Source organism: Gopherus evgoodei, chromosome 4 (assembly GCF_007399415.2).
Source record: "Gopherus evgoodei ecotype Sinaloan lineage chromosome 4, rGopEvg1_v1.p, whole genome shotgun sequence".
Lineage (NCBI taxonomy): Eukaryota > Metazoa > Chordata > Testudines > Testudinidae > Gopherus > Gopherus evgoodei.
Window position 1 is genome coordinate 88978555 of NC_044325.1, and position 25700 is coordinate 89004254.

Here is a 25700-nt window from a genome sequence, read left to right on the forward strand (position 1 = left end):
TTTAGCATTTTAAGACACAGCTGTGAAAGGTTAATACCTAAGGTGAAGGATTTTCTTTTTCATAATTTTTTCCAAACAAAAGAAAATCCATGTTTAAACACACAAATTCCACTTTAATCCCCCAAATTGGCACTGAAAGGAAAATATTCATTTGCATCCCTTATGCACTGGCCCTAGGCAAGCTGCATCTCATTGTCACATTAGAAGTGGTAACTTCCACACATGCAAACAGCTTCAGCTGCAGCTATAAAACCATGACCTGTCCTCATAAATAATTATTTGTACTATGAAAGCTTCTGAATGGTAATTTCTTTTTCCCTTCTGCATGCAGTGCTCTCTGTTGTGTGTGTGGGGTGCGGGTGGGGGGTATGACAAAGCAGCAGTACCACAGAAACATCTCTGTTCTTTTGTGGGCATTGGTAGTGTATTTAGAGATTATCCCAGGTTAACTAAACCTTTTCAAGTGAATTTGTTGATTATGAACATTCCTTTTGGTCACTGCATGAGTTTTGTATTCAAGACTTCAGTGCTAATGGTGATCTTCAAAGGGAAATATATTTGTGCCTTTTTATGAAGAATGAAGAAGAGCTTTTGAAAGGTTTTCTGTTCTCTTCTGGATTCTCTTTTCTGCCTTTTTGTTTTAAACATTAGAAATGCAGGTCTTGTCTTTCCTTTTTTCCCCTAGGAGATCCTGTAGATGATTAGAGAACTGGTAGGATTATGCCATCAGAGATGTCATGCAGTTAAACCTGATTAATTAAGAAGGGATGTAATTTTTATTCTGCTTCAAACTCTTTGTTTTTTGTTAACATCAGTTTAGCTCAAATACCTAAATAGGACAGCTGAGAGAAGCTGTCATTGTTAAGGATATTACACCTCTGCCCTTTTGGGTAAGGGCTTAGAAAGCTCATGATCTGCAATGAATCCTCCAGCAAAACTAGAGAAAAAACAAGCTTGACATGTCTGATATTTCGAAGGAAGAACAAGCAGAACAAATCCTAAAAAAAATTTGAAGCCTTTGTTAAACTTCATAAGGAAGCGAAAAGTGCAGAAGTGCCTTTTAAGACCTTATAAAATCTGAACTGTGTATTCTTCTTGTTGAGAGAGTTTGCTAAACTACCAGCTCTCCTTAACAGGTTAGATTCTCTTCCTGTGGCACCTTTTCCTACAATTCTCTGAGTTGGTTAAAGTCTTCTTTTTTGAAGTCTACTATCCTTTTTCTGCTCCTCTCACTCCTTCCTTTCCTTAGAGTTGTGAAATCTATCATTTCATGATCACTTTCATCCAAATAGCCTTCAACCTTCAGATTCACTACCAATTCTCCCTGTCTTCCCCCATTAGTCAGAATCAAGACTAAAATATCTGCCCCACAGTTACTTCCTCCACCATCTGAAACAAGAATTTGTCCCCACTACATTCCAAGAAACATCCTATTAGTGAGATTATCTTTTTGCATGGTGAACACCCTGGAGACAGTTAACTGTCACCACACATCAGGGCCATCAGAGTGAATTATTATAGAGGTTTACAGGGTCCAACACTCCCTCGTTCTGTGTACATTCCTGTCACTCAAAACCAGATGTATATTTCTGGAAAGAAAAGAAATCTGATTTAGGAATTTATAACTTGGTAACTTTCATTCACTTTTTATTATAACTTGGCATCCATATTTTGAAACAATGGACAATTCTAAAAGTATTTGAAACCTGGTAGGGATAAATTTGACACCTGAGAGCATAGAGATATAATCTTCAGATTTAACAACTAGCAATACTCTCCTGAAATTATTTTGTGTGTTGCACAGTGACAGTTTGTCATAATATTCTCAAGTCAACTGGGAACTTTATTGACAAAATGCTAGGTTATTTTGGTTCAAAGCTTGCACATCTGTGCAACTTCATGTATATACATAATCCCTCTGCAGTCAATGGGACTGCTCCAATGTGTTACTGTTTGCAGAACCTGGATGTCAGATTGTAAACTTTTTGGGTCAGAGAATGTGTCTTAAGGGGGCAGGACTTACAAACAGTGAAATGCCACCGCATAGAGTGCTAGGCCTTTCTTCACTTGGCAAACTAATGGTACTGGTAATCTGAAAGGTGGAATATATACTGTAGTGTTAATACTGGTATGGGAGCACAGAGTTAAGATGCACATTGGCACAGATGATTTTGACATTGTGAATAAACCAACACACTGAATGCATGTCTATACACACACAAATACAAAGTGATATCAAGTCTAAATGGCAAAGAATCACACCTGAGTCACTGAACTTAAAAAACTGAACTGTCAATCAAACTTTTGGCTTTTGTTTTGACTGAAGTTTTTACTGAGAGATCAGTGGAGCTGCCAACATAACCAAAATGAGCTTTCTCCTCCTCAACTCTTGGCCAACCATTTTTTAAAAATTAGATACAACCACCATTGAACTATTTAAAAATGGATCAATTTAGGTGTTACAGGGTAATTATGATTTACCTGTGATAGGGGAGGAGCTTCAAGAGACTCTTAACACTACACTACACACCTGGGAAAAGCTCCAAGGGGAAAAGAGTTTTCCTGTGGATTTTCATCTGAGGCTGTATTTATGGGAACTGCCAATTTCTTCTGTTTATCAAATCCAGCATTTTTAAGAAGAATCTAATGATATTTCAGAAGTTACAAATGTAGGGATTGATAGAACAGAAATAAAGTCCTTTTAATTTGGGTACTGGAAAGGGTTAAGTTGTTTGCTAAACCATAGCTACCTTGAAAGATTCTGTGTTATATCCTCGCACTGTCCTGCACTGCTTACAAATATCTCTTTTGTTTCCATTATTGAAAGTCTGTGTTAAGATGACAGATTTCTATTACCATACTCACTAAGTGGAGCACTTCAGTTGGCAAAAGTAAGCGCTACACTTACCACTTACCCTTGTTGGCTTGGCATCAGCATTTCCTATAATATACTTCCACTTTGTACGTTTTGTAGTACACTCTCTCCATCTTCTATAGAGATCGAAGTATTCAGGGTCTGCTCCCATTGAAGTCAATTGTCATTGTTGTCATTGACTTTAATAGGAGCAGCATCAGACACTCAGTCTACTTTTAGAAAGCCATTTATTTAATAGCACAGAGTTCCTAGTATCTTAGTTTTCTTGACTGACAGCAATTGCAGTACTATTTTCCAGGCATGGTAATCTTCATAAATAATGGACAGTAATGTCCTATTTTGCCAAACCGCTGCCTCCGTCACAATACTGATTTCTCAGTTAACACTGTTGCTTACTAAGGGCTTGTCTGTTCCTGGGATTAGAAATGACTATTCAGGAATTTTCACCTGGAAGTATGTCAAATTAAACTAGAAAAAAACACTCTTGTTCCAGAATAAGAGTGTCCAAACAAAGCGTTAATCTGGAATGGTTGTCCGCTTTAAATATACAACCTCTTTTATTCCAGAATAACTTTCATGTGTAGAAAAGCCTTTATTACTCTCACCTTTGGGCCAGAAGGTTGTGGGTTTATGTTCCAAATCTGCTTCTGCACTCATATACAGTCAGGACATGCCAGGATCACAATTTATCCTGTGGATGAGACATTAGGCAAAGATTTCTTCTGCTTGGGTCTGGATAGCTGTCCAAATAAACATTTTAGCACTTTATGAATTGTATTGGCCAACTTCCTTTTTACTCAGGAAAAATTATTGTAAGGTCCAAAGATGTGGCTGAGGCATTAATTACTGCTTAATAGCTTTGTAACAAAGCTGTTTGTAACAAAGAACTTAACTCATTGTATAGTGTGTTGAGTTACTTTTTGTATAAAAGGTTCTATATATCCACCCATGTTCTGCTCTGCATGGTCCTTATCCAAGGCAGTTTAGAATCATTCCTGTCATAACTTTTCATGTAGTGTATCGAGTGCCATTTGTTGAGGATTTTTATTTTTGTGGGGAATGCATATCTATATCTGGGATACCAGCAGCTGCCTGACCAGCAGATTTAAAGAACATTTTACAACACATTGTGGAAGAGACTCTCTTTCCCCTTCATGTTTCCATATACTTTTGACTCTAATAACCTGTTTCACAGTATTATAATGCATGTGCCACAGAAGAAATAAAACCAAACATTCCTTTAGGTTTCCTTTTCTCTCCTTTGATTCAGATTCTATCTATGAAAAAGTGACTATTTCTCTTCATACTACTTTTATCAGTGAGTTAAGCTGCTTTTCCTATGTCTAACTTAATAAAGGGCAAGAGAGAAGTCATCAAACATCCTCAGTGTGTGCATCAAGTGGCAGAAGTTGGAAACATTTAAAAATCTCAGGCTGAAATTCATTTCACTCTCATAAAACCAGAGTAATCTGACTTTGCATGGGTAAAGTGCCGTGGGGAAAACGGGGAAATATCTCTCCAGCCTTGGAGCTGTACTGCTATAAGCCCATAGTGTACAATGTTAGTTTTAGAATCATTTTAGGCCAGGCTAATGATACAGAGACCCATTCTGTGCAGGGAAGAGCCTAGGAAGATAATCAAAGCTTGATGGGGTTGCAGTAAATAAGGGTTAACAGGAAAGACCAATGTAGTCTGGATTCTGAGGTTGCAGAATTGCAATGGGGTTTACTTCCTGCTGAGAACTGTGCTCCAGAATCTGAAATTGTTTCAAGCTCTTATGGTTGCAGAGAGAAACTCAACATTGTGAATTGTGTAAGAGATGCAGTGTCATCTGCATGAGTCTGGAGAGAGCCATATTCAACTGGTTTCTAGGCAAGCAGAAAGAAAGGGGTTGAAGTTCAGCCAGGCTGCAACCAAAGGCCACTGCAAGTACTGCTGAGCAAGCTGCCAGTATGCCCCTCTCACATTTCTTCCATCTGCTATCCCTAGCCACCTGGAGCCACTGGGTAGTGTGGACCATACTATGGGAGTGGAGGCCAGGGAGTGGAGCAGGAGAGAATGGTGGTGGTGGAAGAACTATTCTTGAAAATATCCATTGACAAATTTTGGGGCAGTGAGTATTTTCAGCTATGATCTATAGTTGTGTGCGCTTGTGGATAGAGAGGAATGGAATATATTAATGTTGTTGTGGATTATAAAAGTAGCTGCCACCTAGTGTAGGGGTTGTTGGTAGGGCATATGGTCCCATTCTGCTACAGAGTACACAGGACCCTGTTTATGGGAAAGCCCTGAGTCGAATCAGTTTTTTTTTCTGTAGCCCAAAGACTTCCTCACAGAAGATATGTGACCACCAACACCAATTCTTTCTTCTAGTTTATAATGTATTGGTACCTGTCCCATGATACCAAATCAACAATATATACCCCCGTGCTTTAAAGGTGCCAAATTCACAAAGCAGAAGAGAATTGTGAGACAAATGAGCTAAGAGAAAATGTAAACAGAAAAATGTGAATCAAATTAAGAACTATTTAATAACATTTTCTTAGATGCCCAAAGAAAGCACAGGGTCACAATTGGGAGAAAGCTACACTGGTTAAAAAACCTGCCTGGTTTAGAGGATAAGTGACTGAAGCTATAAAAATATTTTTAAAAACACAACAATCTATAACAAATTGGAAAAAGGAGACATTGATAGCAATGAATATAAATTAGAAACTAGAAATTATAGAAAATTGATAAGGGAAGCAAAAGAACACTAGGCGACGTCGTTGGCCAGCAGAGTAAAGGACAATAAGGAGGAGTATTTTAAGAATATTGGGAACGAAAGGAGTTCTAGCAATGATATTGATCTAAATGGTAGAATTGTCAATAATAAGGCAAAAATGCTGAAGTCACTGTGGTCAGATGTTTGGCTGCGTATGTATGTTTTCCCTGTGTGCTGTCCCAGCTCTACACAGACAGTTGGCAGAGCAGACCTTGAGCGAACTGCCCAATGACCACAAGATCCGTTAAGGTACGAAGGCATCCAGCCAGGTTTATTGTTGAAGAAGCACAGTAATAGCACCTGGCAGACTCCACGAGCTATTAAGACATGTATGCCCGTGACAATGGATGCAGCTCAGTCAATGGTGGGACTTTCCACTGCCCCCTAGGTTGGCCAAAGATACTCCCTCTGAGATACATTTTTATACCCTGATATAAGCAAGTTACATACTGTCATTTTGACCTTATCTTTTAGGAGGGGTCAGTGTGTTTTTGTTATCCTGGGGGAATGTTTTTGTACCATCCTTGATATCGGGATGTTCTGGTACCGCTTGATATCAAAATGTGTTTGCTTGAGTACTCTGTGCTTAGCACTTCTTCAGGAATGTGTATTTCTGCAGGGCTTATGTCTCAGGCTTTCTTCCTACTACAGTCATCAGTAAATATTTCCATTCTGTGTTTGGAGGAAACAAAAAACCAAAAACTCTACAGTTGATATATGGATAGATGATGATGATGAAATACTTTCCATTCCAACAGTAATTCAGGAGGATATTAACGGTAGATTCTAAAGTTAGACATCATCAAATCCGTGGATCTGAATAATTTGCATCCAAGAGTTTTAAAAGAGCTGGCTGAGTACTGCTTACATTACTTTTTCAATAAATCTTGGAACACTGGGGAAGTTCCAGAAGACTGTGAGAAAGCTAATGTACAAAATTTGCAAAAATATAAAGAGGATTACCTGGGTAATTATAGGCCTGTCAGCCAGATGTCAACACCAAACAGAATAATGGAATAGCTGATACTGGACTCTATCGTTAAATAATTTTAAAAGGGTAATATCATTAATGTTAATAACATGGGTTTATGGAAAACAGATCTCATTGAACTAACTCGATATCATTTTTATGACATAAATTTGGTTGATAAAGGTAATAATGTTGATACAATAGACTTTGGTAAGGCATTTGACTTGGTACCACATAACATTTTGATTAAGAAACTAGAATGATACAAAATTCACATGGCACACATTAAATGGATTAAAAACTGGCAAGTCTCAAAATATAATTGTAAACGGGGAATCATCATCAAGTGGATATGGTTCTAGTGGGATTTTGGCACAGATTGATTCTTGGCCCTATGCTGCTTAACACTTGTCTTGGAAGAAACAAAATCATCACTGACAAAATTTTCAGATGACCAAAGGAGTGAGGAAGTGGTCAATAAAGAGGACAGGTCCCTGATACACAGTGATCTGAATCACTGAGTAAACTGGGCACAAGGAAATAACTTGCATTTCAATATGGTAAAGATGTAAATCTAGGAGAAAAGAATGCAGCAAAACTTACAGGATGGGGGATTATATCCTGGGAAGCAGTGATTTTGAAAAAGACTTGTGCGGGTGGGTCATGGTGGATAATTAGCTGAACATGAGCTTGCAGGATGACAAAGGCCTAAAGAGCTAATGTGCTCCTTGATGTATAAATAGAAGAATATGGAATAGGAACAAAGGAGATATATATTATCTTTGTATTTGGCATTGGTGCAACTGTTACAGGAATACTGTGTCCATTTCTGGTGTCCACACTTCAAAAAGGTTATTCCTAAATTGGAGAAGGTCAGAAAAGTGCCATGAGAATGATTAAAGGATTGGAGAATGTGCCTTATAGTGGTAGATGCCAGGAGCTCAGTCTATTAGTTTATCAACGAGAAGGTAAAGGGCTGACTTGATCACAGTCAGCACCTAGGTGGAGAATAGAATTTTGATGATAGAGGGCTCTTCAGTCTAGCAGGCAAAGGTATAACAAGATCCAATGGCTAGAACATGAAGCTTGACAACTTCAAACTAGAAGTAAGGTGTAATTTTTTAACAGTGAAGGTAATTAACCACTGGAACAACATACCAGGTGTTGTGATGGATTCCCCATTAATGGACATTTAAAATCACTATTGAATGTTTTTCTAAAATATATACTCTAATTCAGCCACAGCTGTTGGACTTACAGACTTCCCTGAATTAACTGTTGCTTTATTAGGTAGATGTCATTACATCAGATTAGATGAGCACAGTGGTCCCTTCTGATCATCAAATCTATGATATACACATACTTTATGAAATTAATGATCCGTGTGGACATCCATCTACACATGTGGTGTGTGTGCACCCACACGTGCACCAGTGATGCAGTGCAGTGCCCAGTTTTTAAGCATTTGGTTGTATAAGGAGTTACCTCTCACTTTAAGAAATGTCAGCCCAGTTGTCTCCTTTTGAAATGATGATGACCTTGCTCCAGCTGTCTCTGGAGGAATGACCCATGAGAAAAATCCAGCCACTGCACGGGTCTCAATGTTTCACACATTTGCTTTGATTGGACAACTACAATCTTAGGCCACTTGATTTAGCTAGCAACAAATGCTCTGGAAATAACTGGTACAAGTGTCCTCACTGCACTTTTTGCATTACTTTTTATATTTGTTTTTCAGCAAATGAAAAGATTGAAGACATCAATGGCTGTCCAAAGAATAGATCTCAAATGGTAAGTGGCAAAGCAGCCGTGCATATGCGTGTTACTCGATTCCTAATAAGGTGTGACAGTCAATTTAACTGAGTATTGTGAAATGCTTGCACCAATGTAGTAAAAGGGGAAATCTGGACTGTTAGAACTAATGATCCATTTCTCATCCTACTGAAGTCAAAAGAAGAAGGATTGGGTCTGAATCTTTTAGCACACGGTACATAACTTTTCTTTCTGTGATATTTTAATGTTTTTGTGACACTCTGTTTTTGTATTTACTTTAAATAAGAATATACTGTGCTTTTATTTCATAACAGTTTTTGGAGAAGCAGGAAAATAGATGTGCAACTGTTTTTTTTGTCAAGGTTGCTCCAAATAAAATGAAGAATTTTAAGGCTAACGGACTACAATCTCTTAGACTCTATTAAGATCATCTTGATGTTTTAGGTCCTTCCCACAAGACAGAATTTTTTCATATATTAACGGTGGTTATGCCAAAATAGAAAGGAATTTGCAAATGAAAAATTTTAAATGTGCATTGTCTTTTTTGATTCAGTGGTGGGTTTTTATCTGTAAAATGTTCTTACTTATCTGATTTGTATTTAATCTTTGAAACCAAGCACCAAAAGATACAGTAGCAGAACTCAAAGTATACAGTACATGAAGAATATGTTTGCTATTAGTGCAGTTAATATTCTAGACAAGATATTTGAGAATATTAGCGGTAATAAGATGATTTAAAATGTACTGTACGGAGGAAATTATTTAATATATTTTAAACAGGGGCCTTTGTTCTTCTGTATTTTTTTACAGAATCCATGTGATGACATTAAATCTAAATATGTACAAATTACAGCTGGATACTGAATTTAGGATTATTTTAGTATAACTTCTCTACCATATTTTATGTGTGGTTTTAGTCCTTAAATTTTTTCACTGTGTGTTCAATTTGTATATGTCTGATGATGGAATCAGTTGAAGGGTTAAAAGTTTGGCAGCAGTTTTCCATCCCAGAGCCTGAAACTGTTTTGTGTTTTACTATTCCATTTCCCCCCATCTTTGAGGTTATCCTCTTTATATCCACAGAGCAACCACTCCTTAAAAAGAAAAACATCTTTACAGATTTATCTTTGCTACTTTTACTCCTTGGTAGAGATTGGCTGCTATTCTTACTGTAGCCACAGCAGCTGTCTAGATTATAAATAATTGAGGAAACTTTCAAGATCACTGTAATTTAATGTTTCACAAGTGTATTGTAAGAACTGAATTTCATTCATGAGCTACAAGCAATACCAAAATACATTAAAAAACCCAAAACATTACATTGTAACTGAAAGTTAGATTAACTCACTTTTTCTCCAAGAACTAAAGTACCTCTTCTGGTGTTTGCAGCCAAAGCCGACACCAAGGGTTGTTGCGGAAGCCAGGTTTGGGCATAATGGCTGTCAGCATGCGTGCTAGAGCAGCAGCTGTGTAACATACTAAAAGGGGGTATTCTCCCTTCACTTCCTGCTCCAAGGTACTGACCCTGCGCTCCTGGTGTGTGCAGAAGGATGGCTTGGGGCAAGGCTGTCTAACCTGTCCCACTCAGTTTAGGATGCTTAGCACTGTAGTCAGTGCTGGACACTCCGGTTCTTTACTAATGGAAACGCAAGATCATCATGGCTGTTCCTTGCATTGATGTGCATATCCACATGGTTATCCATGACTGAACACTAAAGGCCAGTGTTTATTAGTGTTTGTGCTCTAAGAATATAATACATTGTAAACCAGAGGGGGTGATGTTTGCAATCATTTGCATTAGGTCAGTGGGCACAACTTTTCTCTGAGATCGACACTGTTAATTTGGATGGTGCAGTCTACATCCCTTGATGCACTTGATCAGGGGAGGCCATGGCTTCATCTCAACTCGTGCCATTTGGGTAATTTCCACCTCTGATGACACTAAAAGGGAACAGTTCCTGCCTTCCCCAAAGCACAGGGATTATTGTATCTGGCCCTTGTGCAGGTGGCATCACGGTGGAGAAAGTTCCTTGTGTCCTTCCAGCCCTCTCACTCACACCAGGACACACAGTCTCACCCTAGTTTTTTACCTAACTGTTCAGTCACAGCTGTGTATAACTACATTACAGCTTCTAACAATTGGATGTTAAAGTTCAATAGGTGGAAAAGGCAGATGACATCTTTGCCTCTCAAATAGAAATACAGCACAGCTTATTATGAAACTATACTACTTTATACGTACTATTAAATGCTTTTCATAACTGTCCACTATGTAAGAACTCATTTTCCTGGGTCATATGTATTTATGTAATGTATATTTGTTTAAATAGAACAACAAAGGCCTATAATTGACAGTGATTAGTTCCAGATGACATGAAGACAATGTATGGCAAACTAAGCATATAGCGGTATAGAGTGGTCCAAAAAAATTCAGAGACCATCCCTACAATTGTAGTTTTTCTGCATAGAATGAGACATGTCAAAAAATAGCTTCGTTCTTGAAGAATGAAAGAAAAAAATCCATTTCCTGTTTGTGTGCATGTTGTAGAAAAAACTACTGCAAACAAACATGGGCCAATGAAGCACATCAAGGGATGCCTTTCTCTTAATATTATTGCATTACAGAAGCTTGGCAACCGTTTTCTTATCTTACATTGATCCATTTTTTCACTGTCCAGCAGCTGACATTAAAGACTCAATATCTGCCACTCTGCAGAGTTTGCAATACCGTAGTACCATCTGTTGTACTTATAGGAAGTTACTGTAGTTAATGCTGGTTCCTTAGAGAACAGATGCTGAGTATTCAGTGATGCTTACCATCTTGTGATATAGACATAGTGAAACTTCCTTTGGAGTAAAGTAGAATGAAAGGCACAGGATATTTCAGTAAATTGTGATGTATAAATAGCAGTTCTGGTTTTAATGACTGCTGATAGAATGAAGTTCTTCTGTGACACAGTGATGTCATTATACAGATTCTACTCTATATATGTGAGCATATCTCATGTACAGTGGTCTACATTTTTTTTAAAAAATCAGCATTTGCGAACTTCAGTACACAGCGATATCTGAAATTATCTTCTTCTGTTTCATATTTATCTAGGGCCTTCCATCTCCATGGCACTAAAGCGAAAACAGAGATAAAGCTCCTTACTCTGAATAGCTGAGGCCTTGATCTTGCCATCTGATTCCTGTGGATGCTAACACTAGTCCTAAACCTCAGTGAAGTCCGTGTGTAGGGCTTGTGGGGCTCCATGTGGGCACAGGCATCCACCACCCTGATCAGATTGGTGGATGGGGTCTTCTGTTACATAAATATAGGAAATTATGACAACACATAAGAAAGAGTGAAGATAGAGATGATGGTTACAAGACATAAAGATCATGCAAATTGTATATTTTGTCAGAAGCTTGAAAGATGAGTATTAAACTGGAGAATAAGCCGGAGAAAAGAAAAGAAGCACAATAGCACAGGAGTAGAGGTTAGTGGTGGAGAGCTATGTAAAGGAAGAGAGATTTTTCAAATGGGGATTTGAAGGTAGATGGGAGAGGATGTTTGGTGTAGTGGGAGAATAAGGATGTTGCAGGCATAGGCAGCAGATGATAAAAAGCCTAAAGGTGCAAGTAGGAGGAGATAAGTGGAGCATCAGGGTAGGAAGTAGGTAGAAAGAAGTTGTTGATATTTAGGCTGGGGCAGAGCAGTGCTGTGCCTTCAACATCAGGATGAGGAGTTTTAAAGAGATGAGGAGCCGTAAAGGGATTTAAGAAGGAGGCTGAAATGGTCAGAGAAGTGGGAAAGGAAGATCATTTATCCAGCAGGTAAAATAAAGAGGCACAAGGTAAGAGACCAAGAGAAAGGGTGTTTACAGAGGCTGAGATCAGAGAGAACTGGCATATGAGCCAAGATTTTGGCAGTGCGGATGGACAGGAAGGAACAGATGTTAGAAATGTTAGAGGGAGTAGTATAGTGACAATATTTGGCAAGAGCATGGATAACCAAAGACAACCAGTGTCATATGAGTTTGAAGGAGTGGGAGAAAAGAGGAGCTGTTAATAGCTAGGAAGGGGGAATCTGTAAAGAGAACGATGAGAGGGTTTGCTTTATCCATGCTAAGTCTGAGGAGACGGAGGGATATTCCAGTGGAGATATTGGAGACACAGGAAGCAATGTAGCCTGGGCAGAGATACCACAATTTCCCCATATACTTAGAATAGGAAATAGCTGTGGTAACCATGAGGTTTCTGTGGTCATGTGTCAATTCATCGTTTTAATGGTGACCACTCTTGTGTATCTGTCTATGAAAAAGAGATCACAACAACACCTGTCACAGCGTTTGGCCCGTAACGCTCTGAAATATCATCTGTGATGCAGATATCCTATCATGTTGCATGAGTAAAAGGAGGGAGTTCAGTATTTCTGTTACTGTTCATTTGGCTATAGATTGTGCAGAGTTAGTCTATATTTAGTCCAGTGTGGGCCAGAGCCTGAAACACTTCTTATTAACATCATTGTTAGGATTCATTGAGTAACGATCATGCCCATATTAGCAATATGTTGACTTTAACGTGCAAGGAAAACCTACTTCAGCAAAGGGAAGAGGAAGATGTGGCCAAAGATAAAAGATATCTGGTATATTTAGAATATAGAGGTGAAACATAAATATTAATTACAGAAGTCGATTTTACAAACCCTTTAGGTTGGCGGAAGGGACTCAGTAGTGTAGACACCTACATTATTAACTCGACCTAATGTGGCATATGTCGACCTAACTTTGTAGTGTAGACCAGGCCTCAGACAGGGAGGCTTGGCTGAGTGGAACACTGCAGGGATTCTCTCTCGGGAGAGCTGACTTGGGGCTCTTGGAGATGAGTCATGGGGGAAGAAAGTGAAACTGGGAGCTCTCAGGTGGCTGGCCTGGATACTGGGGCCCTGGAACAAGGGGAGAAAGTGTAAGGGGGCAGACAGTTAATGACTCTCCAGTGGGTGAACTGAAAATGATATCCCAGGAATGGGCATGAAAACTGTTGTGAACTTGTTATATTTTGGGAGACTGGTTTTGTCATGAGGGTTGTGTGGGCTGTTGGACATGTACAAGAATAAATACATTTTCTCCCGGCAGACTTTTGAACTGGACATTGAGAAAGACTGTGTTCCTTTTATGGGAGGAAGAAAGGAGAAATGGAGGCAGACATACCTGTCATGATGCGGCCTGTTGCATGTGGGTGCCCCAGACAGGGATGCCTTGTCACAAGGGAAAGCCTCCTCTCCCCTAAAAAATAAAATAAGGACATGTTACAAAGTGCCCTGAGGGTCAGTAAAGTTAAGGGAGAAAGTAAATTCAGGAGTCAATGGTCCTCAGCTGCCAGAATCAATAAGAAAATGGGGGTTGCCACCAGGACACAAACCATAAAGAGATTTAACAATTAAAAGAATTGATCTTCATTTGCACTCCAAAACAAATTGGAATCCAATGGAATCTTGGAAGAGGTGTAATATGATTCATATGTCAGATGTATGTATGGTGAATATAAATGTACATTATTGAAATAGTTGGATCTGCAGCCATTTACATCAGATGAGGATCTGACTTTACGTGTGTAACTTCACTAAGTGGGCAGCTGCCTTCTGCACTAACCCCCAGATATTTGATTGTAGCTTTATAGATATCAAAAACAGAGACGTTAGGGCCATGCCTTCCAGTTTGTCTCTTAAAAGTCATTTTTGTTACAGTTAGAGACTTGAAAATTTCACCTCTGCAGTTTCTCACTGTTGACACTACAGTTACTATCCACCCAGCATATCGAGATTGCAGAGAACTAAGGTGACCAGATGGGATGAAGAAAATATCGGGACACATGGGGCCAGGGGGGAGAGTCCTGCTGGCAGAGAAAAAAAAAAGCGTGGCGTCCTGGAGTCCCACAGGCAGAGAGAGAGAGGAAAACAAAAAAGGAGTCCTGGAGTCCTGCCAGCAGAGGGGGGAGAGGGGAAGGCGGAGTCCCACCAGCAGGACAAAACAAAACAGGAGTGCGAAATATCAGGACAAATTGCGTCCCAACCGAACATCGATCGGGACGCGGGACAAATGCCTAAAAATCGGCACAGTCCTGATTTTATCGAGACATCCAGTCACCCTACAGAGGACTCAGCTTGGAATTTGTCAGTTAACTTCAGGGATCACTTTTAAATGCTGTTTGGCATTTCCTATCTGATGCTGAGGATACTGCTCCATGTTACTCAAAGCCAAATTCAGCCCTGGTGTAACTCCATTGTCTTCAGAGTAGTTGCACTTGGTTGCACCAAGGTTGAATCTGGTTTCAGGAGTGGAAATTGCACTCAAGCTCTAACACCCTACAGAGAAATTCCACCAAGATGCCTAGTTGTACCTCACATTGTCTTTATTTTTGGATCATCAGTAGTCACTGGAGCCTGATCCTCCAAACACTTTTATGCCATTGTTGTCTAGATGAGTGTGACTGGTCGCAATAAATCTTCTTAGGGTGCCCCTCCCAAGAACCTCTCACTTTGGGGGGGTCTTGTCATTAGAGCACCTCCTTCCCAATGCAGAGTTCTGCTGCCTAGAAACGTGCTGTTAATTCAGAGAGATAGCAGTGCAGAAGAGATCAAAAGCACGACAAACATTTTTTTTCTCCATAACTTCCAGGCACAAGATTTCTTGGAATCAGAGTTCAATGGTTAAATAAAGATGTGTATTTTCAAATAATTCTTCTCTGGGGTTATCCTGAGAAATCTGATGCAGGGAACTTTTGTGTCTTGGTTTTTGTTAGGCATTATTATTACCTTGACTTTGTAACTCAGTAAGTTTGTGTTTAAATGTTACATCTGCTTGGTGTTCCTATAGTAACAAATGGACATCTTTTGGCTTTAGCCTGGTATTTATCAGCACAGCTGTATGTTAGTCTGAAGGGAAAAGCATTACCTGGATCAATGCCAGACTTACTATGGCAGCCACTAGCTTAACTCCTTCGACTGCATGCTGAGACACTTGGCTAAATATTGAGTATGGGAATATCTAACACTGCATTTTTTTTAAGGAAGCCTCAGTCTCAGGGTGCTTTCTCTTGCCTTTTGCCCTTTAAAAAAAGAAAAAAAAAAGAAAGCATAGCTGCAGTGTGCATCAGCTTCTGCGTCTTGCTATATATTGAAAGGGGACTTTTTGGAATGGTCTTCCACCCAGGAATAAGCAAATATGTGCTTAACATGTGTCACACTCATGTTAGTGAGTGATAGCTTTGATGTGCAGTAGATGAGGTTTTTTTTTCCCCAGTAAAAGTGATTCACATTTTGATGGCTATGATTTTATTCTGTGGCTGCTTAGTTTATTTTAAAAATTGATTACTTAATGCAACCGGAAAAGTAAAAAAGAGAAAATTAATTTATTATAACAATTCAAGGTTTAACATCATACTAGGATTTTGACATAAACCAGAAAGGACATCTGAGATGAGACCGTCCTTAACTCATCTTATTGTGCCTCCATATTATAGCACATCTATTATGTAAAATTGCCTATTACTGAGACCCTTGTAGGAACAAGAGGCACTATTAAGTTCAGTGTGGTTTCACTTGCTTGCACCAAGGTTGAATTTGGTCTCAAGAGCAGAAATTGTGCTCAGGCTAAAATGTGCAGAGTGAATTAAGGACAGATCCTTAACGATACAGTACTTGTCTTTGGTCCTCAGCATTATTTTCACTTGACTTTATGATAAAGGCCTTTTTTTTAAGCTTCCTTGCAGGGAAAAAAGATTAAAAGCAAGGGGCTAGGGAATCAATCAGACAGGAAATAAATTGTAGCTATAAGTTTATCTCCCCTTATAGGTTTAATTAATTCATTCCCTTTCTGAGCTCCAGCTATGGGGAAGTCTTTCTAGCTTTTCGAAATGGGATGGATCTGAGTAATGTAAGTTTAAAGCATATGTTGACAGCAAGAGATACCGGCTCATGTTTACATAGTTCAGCTCCTGCTTTCTGAATTCCACATAGTGGCTTTATCTTCTGAACAGAAACCCTATTTTCTCTAGCCATAAGAAAAAAAAATACAGTGAGATATGTCGTGAAACTCTTCATACTAAACCAGAATGTGACAAAGATTCTGTGTCCTGTTCGTGATTTAGTAGTTGAAGCTGTTTATACAACTGTTTCTTTTGCCACCTAGGCTTGTGTGTCTATTTGAATATGTCTCTATTTATAGAATACCTAGTACTAAGCTCTTCACACTCAAATATCCAAAGCGGGTCATACTTTTGACAAAGGATTATCCAGTCCAGAGAAATTAGCTTTCACCTCTGTTAGAGTGTCTGTAGATTTTTGATTTCAGGCTTCTACTGTTGCACTGTCTCTGTGTAAATATGTTTAATTTAGTTATTTTAAGTAATTAAATAGTCTTACTCTAAAGCTGCTGTGATGTATGTCCAGGACAGTTTATTCTCTGGTTTTTGGCTGGATTTATTTTTATAAATCACTAATCTAACTTGCTTATTTTGGGCTAAACTGTGCCTTTGTCCTGTCTTATGCAGCTATAGTGAAGAGTGAGGAGGAGGAGTAAGATCTTAAATTCCCCAATACTCATTTCTCCCTACTGTTACTTACACCTTCTTGTCAACTGTCTGTAATGGGTCACTCTCTTGCCACTTCAAAAGTTTTTTTTCCTCTCTTGGTATCTTGCTGTTAATTAATTTATCTTGTTAGACTTACCTCACACTTGGTAAAGCAACCCCCATCCTTTCATGTATTTATACCTGCTCCTGTATTTTTCACTTCATGCATCTGATGAAGTGGGTACTAGTCCACGGAAGCTTATGCCCAAATAAATTTGTTACTTTCTAAGGTGCTACAAGGACTCCTCATTGTTTTTGCTGATACAGACTAACACAGCTACCACTCTGAAACACTCCCCAGTGAGACTGTGTAGGACCTGGTTGCTGGCTCCAGGCACAGGAAGGAAAGCAGGGACTGTACACCCAAAACGTTTGCTCTTCTGCCACCCCAGCAAGTAAGTGGGCACAGAGTAGGTGGAGCCATGGACTCCACCCTCCTTACCACCCACAAACACGCATGTTGGCCAGCCATGATGGTGAGGCTATGCTGTGTCTGGTAATGGGCTGTCACAGGAGCTGTCACTCCTTCTCTCTTGCCACTATGGAAGAGAGGAGCTGTGTTCTTCAGAGAGGTGTATTCTTACCAGAGCTATTGCTGGAGTGGGTAGCTATGAACTGCCACCTACACTAGCTTGAGCCTAAATACTTGATCTAGCCCATTAATATTAAAGAACATGGTGCTAGATCAGCAGATGGATGGAGCTACATCATTTAACCCCAGTTAAGGATTTTTCATAGATAGATTCATAGACTCTAGGACTGGAAGGGACCTTGAGAGGTCATCGAGTCCAGTCCCCTGCCTTCATGGCAGGACCAAATACTGTCTAGACCATCCCTGATAGACATTTATCTAACCTACTCTTAAATATCTCCAGAGATGGAGATTCCACAGCCTCCCTAGGCAATTTATTCCAGTGTTTAACTACCCTGACAATTAGGAACTTTTTCCTAATGTCCAACCTAAATCCCTTTGCTGCAGTTTAAGCCCATTGCTTCTTGTTCTATCATTAGAGGCTAAGATGAACAAGTTTTCTCCCTCCTCCTGATGACACCCTTTTAGATACCTGAAAACTGCTATCATGTCGCCTCTCAGACTTCTCTTTTCCAAACTAAATAAACCCAGTTCTTTCAGCCTTCCTTCATAGGTCATGTTCTCAAGACCTGCAGTGCCCAGAATTGGACACAATACTCCAGTTGAGGCCTAACCAGCGCAGAGTAGAGCGGAAGAATGACTTCTCGTGTCTTGTTCACAACACACCTGTTAATGCATCCCAGAATCACATTTGCTTTTTTTGCTACAGTATCACACTGTTGACTCATATTTAGCTTGTGGTCTTCTATGACCCCTAGATCTCTTTCTGCCATACTCCTTCCTAGACAGTCTCTTTCCATTCTGTATGTGTGAAACTGATTGTTCCTTCCTAAGTGGAGCACTTTGCATTTGTCTTTATTGAACTTCATCCGGTTTACCTCATTTGGTCCGTTATGTTCTTTCCTTGTTTGAAATTAATCCATACGTGCTATTTTAATTTTGAAAATGAAACATTTATTTATATAAAGAAAGTGGCCCAAAGCAACATACAGACAGAAAATGTTTTATTTAGAGGAAAGAATTGTAAAGCCATATTCTAAATGTTTCATGTGATTATTATAGTTCTTTGTTTCAGGGTTTGATTTCAGAATTAATTTTACCCATTCAGGTTACAGATTGATATATTGAATCCTTCAGTACTGGAGTTCCTGGATGGGGATGAAAAACACAGTGTACAGTAACCAGTACCACGTATTTTCATGCCTTCTGCAGGTGTCTAAGCTCTTAATTCCAGTTTGAATGTTTTTTTTTAATATGTAACTTAAAGGTTGGTGGTTCTTATAGTGATTGTTCTTATGGATTCTTTTTTCTGATGCACATGCACCATAGAACAGATTCTTTTTGGCCACACCTGGCGCCTCCTTCACCACCACCCAACTACATAAAGGGCAGAGCTGGCCCAATGGAGCCTCAGTTCCTTCTTACCATCCATGGCAGCATGATGGAACCTCTGTAGTGTCCCCTTACTCGGTGCACTGTGCAATCTCTTGTTAGGCTAGTTAGTGGTCGCTAACTCATGGTTTCTATAGTTAGTGTAGTTAGTATCATTTTAGTTGTTTGTCTCATGCCCACTAGCGCAAAAAAAAAAAGGCAAAACTTCTAACAGACTTGAAGATATCCCTGATACTGTGACCCAAGCTGCTATGGCTGAGTCCTGCTGTATTGTTTTGAAGGGTCAAAAGAGTGAAAGATATTATAAACACTTGCATTGTTCAACATGAAAACCATGATAGAAAAGTTTGAGGTTTTTTTTCTACAGAGACCGTGGTTTATATGGCTGCTTGGAATACATCCAAAAGCATTCATTCATTGCTCAAACACAAGAAAGAACAAGAAATCAAAACAGGCATTTATATTGAAACTAAAACTGAGTAGTTATACAAAACAAACTTAGTAAAAGTCTATTAAAATCTCTCTTCTTTTGGAGGCAAACTATCAGTCTCTTTTTTTTCATTAACATACTTTTCTTTGGTGAAAAGGAAAGGGTTAATTTCACTCTGGCTTGCTGTCTGAAGTACATTCACATCTCTTGTTTTTAACAGATAGGCACAAGGTGAAGGAAATACATGATAGAGCTGGTGGGGGAAATATGACTTTTGTTGATGTTCCTGGAACACTGGGTGGCTGGTCAGTAATGAATGGATACTTTAGGCTGGCAAGTTGGCCATGGTACCTGTTGCTTGGACTCAGGCTCACATTACAGTCAAGGACATCATCTGATTTGGGTCTTTTCTCCTCAGACAAGGCAGGGCTGGATGTGGTAATATGTGTAGTGCAGTTGATTGCAGAATCTGTTGAAAAGCTGAGTGGGAGAGGGATTAGGAAGAAGAAAAATAGTGGAGCTAAAAGTAACACAAGGGGGGAGAGTGACAGAACAGGATCTTATGTGCCTCTGCAGTGCTGACAGTTGAGTGTCACCACTTATGGGCTTGAGGACTGGATGTCATGAGGATATGATAAGTTTCAGGACTCTCAGGTTAAAATCAAGTTCCTTAAACAAGAGCAAGGCCTGCTGACCTTTCTCTCGGGAAAAAAACCCTGCAGTCTGGTCTGCTGTTTCTGCTTGGGATCAAGGACGTTGAGATGAGATGCGATAAGGTGAGCTGGAAAGCCATGCTGCTTTTTTCAAAATCTCCTTTTAAGGACCCAAAAAGGCAGGAGAGGGGAATGGGTGGCATAGTTCATCCCCTTGTTGTTTCATTCAATTAAATCCATTTCTGTAAGGCCAAACTTGGTATAGGTGACGTTAAGTCCAATCTCCACTTAGTCCTTGACCCGTCAGTAGGCCTTTTTGTTTGGACTAATTCAGCCTCTGTCTGGTTTTCTTGCACCTGTTTATAACATTCTTTTTTTAAAATAGCTTGACCTATTTTCATGGTTAATTTCCAAGCAGGAAAAATTTATAGACCAGTTGTCATAACAGTCCCCAGGATTTAAAATTTGCCCCTCTTGAAGGCTACTATCAGATGAATGATGAGAACTTTAAGTGCCTCTTTAGTCTAGGTAAAGGGGCACATTCCTGATGTGTTCCATTGTTGTTCCTTCTCCAAAAAGACACAAAGTTAGGAAGGCCTACTTCAGGGTCTTTCTGCTGGAGCACTCAAAGGCTGGGGAGTTGATTCCAGGCTTGCTGTTACATGCCTTTCTCATCTCATGGGCACCGTGGCTCACGTAGGCCTACCCACCAATCCTGTTAATATTGAGAATCTTGAGGAAACTCAGACAAGATTTAGTTGCAGTGATCAAGGCAGCCCCAGAGAGTTCTGGTACTCAGATCAGGTGAACCTGCCTCCTCACAAACTCTGCTCACACTACCTGCTCTATTGTATATCGTTTAGTAAAATGGATGTTCGAAAATACACCTGGATCCCAGTATCATTACATCTCACAGTCTGGATGCAGGCTAGATAGCTGCCACAAAAGAAGTTGTTCAGCTGGTGTCCAGACATCTTGCTGCATAGTGGAAAAGCATCTGCTAGACTGTCTTGTGTGGCTATGCAGCAAAATGCAAGAGATTTTCTATTTGGGAAGTACAGCGTCTCCTCTGTCCCTTTGAAGCACCTGTTTCTGCTATTCTGAACGATCTGCTACCCAAAATATTAAGGACTATCCATCAACTCCCTAAGAATACATTTAACAGCAGTAGCAGCACATCTTTCTCCTATTCAGGGCTGTATCATATTTTCCCATCCTACAGTTTCTAGATTCCTAAAAGTTCTCATACATATTTCCTTATTCTAGGATCCACTCCCTTCCTGGGACCTCCACAGTGTTATCTGGCTTAATGGAACTTTCCTTTGAGCACCTAGCAACCTGCTCTTTTTACCTATGAAGACTAGCTTTTTAGTAGCCATGATATCAGTTTGGGGAATTCAGGCCCTTATAGCTGGTTCCCCTTACGCATAGTTCCATAGAGATAATGCGACTCTTAGGCTGCACCTCAAGTTCCTGTCTGATTGTTTCTGATTTGTATTTAAATTTTTTGGTTTACCTCCCAGTTTCTTCCTCAAACCACTCAAACCAGGCGAAAGCCAAATTGCAGTCCTTTAACGTGAGCAGGGCTATTTCATACTAGCTGGACAGGTCAAGACCCCTCAGGAGCTCCTCTAGACTGTTTGTAGCCTTCGCAGACAGGATTAAAGCTCAAGCTACTTCCACCCAGATGTTGTCTGAGTGGGTATCTAACTGTATTAGATCCTGTTATGAGATAGCCAGATTAGATCTAGCTATGCCGGTTAGTAACCATCCTGTCATGGTTCAGGCAGTTTCTGTGGCTTTTCTAAGAAGTATGTCTTTTTCAGAAATTTGCTGGAAACCTTCACAGGGATCAGTCTACATTGTCACCCAGTACTACTACTTAACCGTGGCAGGATCAGGATCAGATGCCCCCATTTTGTTACAGCTGTCCTACGGTCCTTGTTTACATAGGGCTCCTATCATCTTCTTTCTACCTATGAGGTCACTGCTTGCTAGTCACCAGAACTGGGATCCATGAGGCCAATCACTTGACGAAGAAAGAATGGTTACTTATCCGACAGTAACCATGGTTCTTCAAGATGTGTTGTCCATGTGGATTCCAAAATCCATTCTTTTTCTGCTTCCACAAAGTCCTATAGATACAGGATTCAGTACTGGCAAAGGAACTGAGGGATGGTTGGGTCCACTCTGCCCTTTATGCCCTTGCGTGGGAAGGTGCGAGGATCCAATGGACATCACTAGCCAAAATATCTGATCTCATTTGCACAGGATACATACTCACCAGAAGCGGAATCCATGTGGACTACACATCTCAAAGAACCACAGTTACTGGAGAGAAGTAGCCATTCTTTGTTTAAGAAAGGGCCACTTTCATCTGATTGGCTAGAAATCATACTTTGCTGCAATGTCTGATGGAGATTGAGAGCAGATGATTCTCATGCTTTCGGTATTTCCTGAGACATTTCTCCTATTTTCAGGTTGAATATTTAACGCTCAAAAATGAGACTTTGATAGGACTAGCTAGAGCCATGCAGCTTTGTTATGGCATCTCAGTACTGACCTCCAGCTTGCTGTTCCTGTCCCGAGTCATGCCTAAGCAGAGAGACTCTGCCATTTGTGCAAAGTTTGTGTTATGAGCAAACATCCACTATGCACTAGGTTGAGAGCAGCTCTGGGCAGGAACTTTGTTGAGCCCTTTGTGTTTAACGAATCATCCTAATCATTTTATCAGAGTAAAGAGTTCAAAGGATAAGTGTAATAACCTGGTGTACTATTATGACCTCTCAGACATTGAAGCTGTGAGTATGTAGTGTTTCTCATGATCAGACATACTCAATGTTGAGGATACTCATCATCTTCTTGTTGCAGGATTAGGCCTTTAGCGTATGTATACACTACTATTAAACTCCCACAGCTGGACCGTGTCTGTTTAATCAGGCTTGCAGGGCTTGGGTTGAAAGGCTGTTTAATTCCAGTCTAGTTGTTCAGGCTTGGGCTGGAGACCTTTGAGAGCTGAATGTAGAGATGAAAGAGAAGGATCTGCCCCTCCGCCCCCAATCATATTTTAGCCGTTTTAAACAGAAAAGACATCCTGGTTTCGGTTGCCCCAAACCATTCTGAATACAAGAATGCCCTTCGAAGGGAATGGAAACTTAGACATCATGAATCAGAACTTTCTCCGTGGTGCTTAGTGAATACATTTCTAGTGCTATTTGACAGCTGCCGATATGTTTGTGGAAAGAAAAAAAATCAAATATTGATGGGGATTTGTGGTTTACTTAAGAACCACGTGAGCAGCACGCAATTTGTGTCTTCAGGCTCTGTACATTCTAAATACAGACCCGGCATCAGTCATCCTGCTTTTACACTGTGAAAATGTTCTATCAGCACCAAGCTCTTTTGCTGTTAACATCCTGTAAACTTAGGTTTTTGGGACATCCCCATCAAAATATTCATTGGCCTGTCTAAATTTGGACTGATAGCAACCTTACATTAGGTTGCAAAAATGAACATATATTCGTATTTATACAGATAAGAGGAGCATTTTGAGCAAGGTAATATTTATATCAGGGTAGGCAACCTATGGCATGTGTGCCGAAGGCGGCACGCAAGCTGATTTTCAGTGGCACTCACACTGCCTGGGTCCAGGCCACCAGTCTGGGGGGCTCTGCATTTTAATTTAATTTTAAATGAAGCTTCTTAAGCATTTTAAAAACCTTATTTACTTTACATACAACAACAGTTTAGTTACATATTATAGACTTATAGAAACAGACCTAAAAAGGTTAAAATGTATTACTGGCATGCAAAACCTTAAATTAGAGTGAATAAATGAAGACCCGACACAGCACCCTGATTTATATCCTTTGAGAGCAAGCCGTATTTTCCGTTTTTCCTTGCCATTTCCTATACGATGTATAGGAAAGTTTTTGAGGAATAATGCAAATATGGAGGTAACTTTGTCTGAAACAAAACCGACAAGATTTTAAGAACTGCCCGTGTAATGAAACTTTTTTGTTTATTTTGTCTTTTAATTGCTTTTTAATGTAATGAAGTAAACTGTTATGCATAACACCATAGTCTTGAAGTGTTTTTTACCAGAACAAACAGGTTTGCAGATATAGTTCAGCGTGCAGATTAGGGTCTGCATTCTGTGTTCTGTCATTGTGTACCAGGAGAGGGCACTGAGCTTTTTAAAAATGCTTCAGAAATTAACCTTCATTTTTCTTCTGTTGAAAGTTTTACAGTCAAGATTGAAAACTTTTTACTGTCCCAAATACTGAGATTGAAGGCAATATAACTTAGTTTGAAATAAAGAATAATTCTTGTGGAGAGGCATTCCATAAAAACCAAATTCCTAGTGCTGTACAAAATTGAGGCTTACGTCATGATATATAAACATTTTCTAGAGTTTCTGAGGGAGAAAACCTATAGTAAGAGCTTGAGACTGACCTTTATTTAGGGAAAAAGTGCTATATCTCAGCATGTCACAAGGGCAGCACAATTTACAAATTACCCTGTTGCTTCTTACTGGGCAAATCTGTATGTATACTCTGGCTCTGGCTGGAGTTTCCATGTCTAAGCTTCTGTCAAATGTAGTCCATGTTCAGCATATATCTGTGCCCATAGATGGGTCTTTATTTACATGTTTACTGGGGTATTTTTAGTGTCATTTGCCTTGTTCTGCCTGTACCGACGAGGCAGCTTTTTTCTTCTAACACAGACCAGTATAGAAATTGAGATTTCCATTACGTTACAAGCACAAAATCTTCTGTGGCTAATTGTGTTCATACTTGTTAGAAGTGCAGAGCCTATTCTAAAGTACCAGTCGGCATACAAGAATAGTCCTGAGCCATATACCTGGGAAAGCAGTAGTGGTATGAGCACAAATGGGAATGAGAAAGCCTTATTATTCCTATCCCTTATACAGAAATTCAGGGAAGTCCTCCATACCTCAGTTACTGTCTCTGTAAAAAGCAGGAGGTGGAAGGAGGGGGGAAGGATGATGCTTGCCTACATTTGTAAAGCACTGTAAGATCAGTGGATGAAAAGAGCAATACATTTGTATAGTAATATTTATTAATATTGTGGAGGAGAGACTAATGGTAGCCCCTCAACTCCGCAGCTTGTTCCTCTTTGAGAGAGCAGGCTTCACAAATTAAGATTTCAATTTAGAATTGACACCTAAGACTAGGAGGATAAATGGTACAGAGGATAAGGGCCCTGAAAAAGAAATTCTACAAATTTGACCCAAAAATGAGTGATATGTGAATTAGCTCCCACTGTGACGGGAAAAATATTTACAATACAAATTGTATGTAAATGCAAAATTAGGGTAGTGCCAAACATACAAGGCCACAGTCCATCCTGGGTCATATCAGAGCGGTATGTGGTGCAAAGATAACTTTTGTGTCAGTTTTGCATCCCTCCCTCCACCCGAGCTTGGCACCTGTCCAGTGCCTAAAGCAGCTGAATGGCTGATCTAAGTTGCTCCTGGCTGTCCATTGCCCTGTGGGTCCATTCTGGTAGCTACCAATCATTAGGCTACAAGATTCTCCGACCTTTTCCCCGTCTCATGCAGTCATGCCCCCTACATCACCTAGAGAGTCCCTTAGGTACAGGGTGTACTCAG

General features: G+C 39.8%; 1 protein-coding gene and 1 long non-coding RNA gene across 14 annotated transcripts in view; one reads left to right on the forward strand and one right to left on the reverse strand.

Annotated features, from left to right (window-relative positions):
- NAV2 (neuron navigator 2) overlaps nucleotides 1-25700 on the forward strand; it is a 372994-nt gene that overhangs the window by 133629 nt on the left and 213665 nt on the right. For all 13 annotated transcript variants that reach the window (XM_030560145.1, XM_030560146.1, XM_030560147.1 and 10 more), the window contains exon 3: nucleotides 8348-8400. In XM_030560145.1, the coding sequence (XP_030416005.1) occupies nucleotides 8348-8400 (53 nt within the window). The remainder of the gene's footprint in view (nucleotides 1-8347; nucleotides 8401-25700) is intronic.
- LOC115650348 overlaps nucleotides 3486-25700 on the reverse strand; it is a 30532-nt gene continuing 8317 nt past the window's right edge. The window contains exons 2-3 of the long non-coding RNA XR_004000072.1: nucleotides 13578-13652; nucleotides 3486-3566 (exon numbers count right to left, since the gene is read on the reverse strand). This is a non-coding gene — a long non-coding RNA (uncharacterized LOC115650348). The remainder of the gene's footprint in view (nucleotides 3567-13577; nucleotides 13653-25700) is intronic.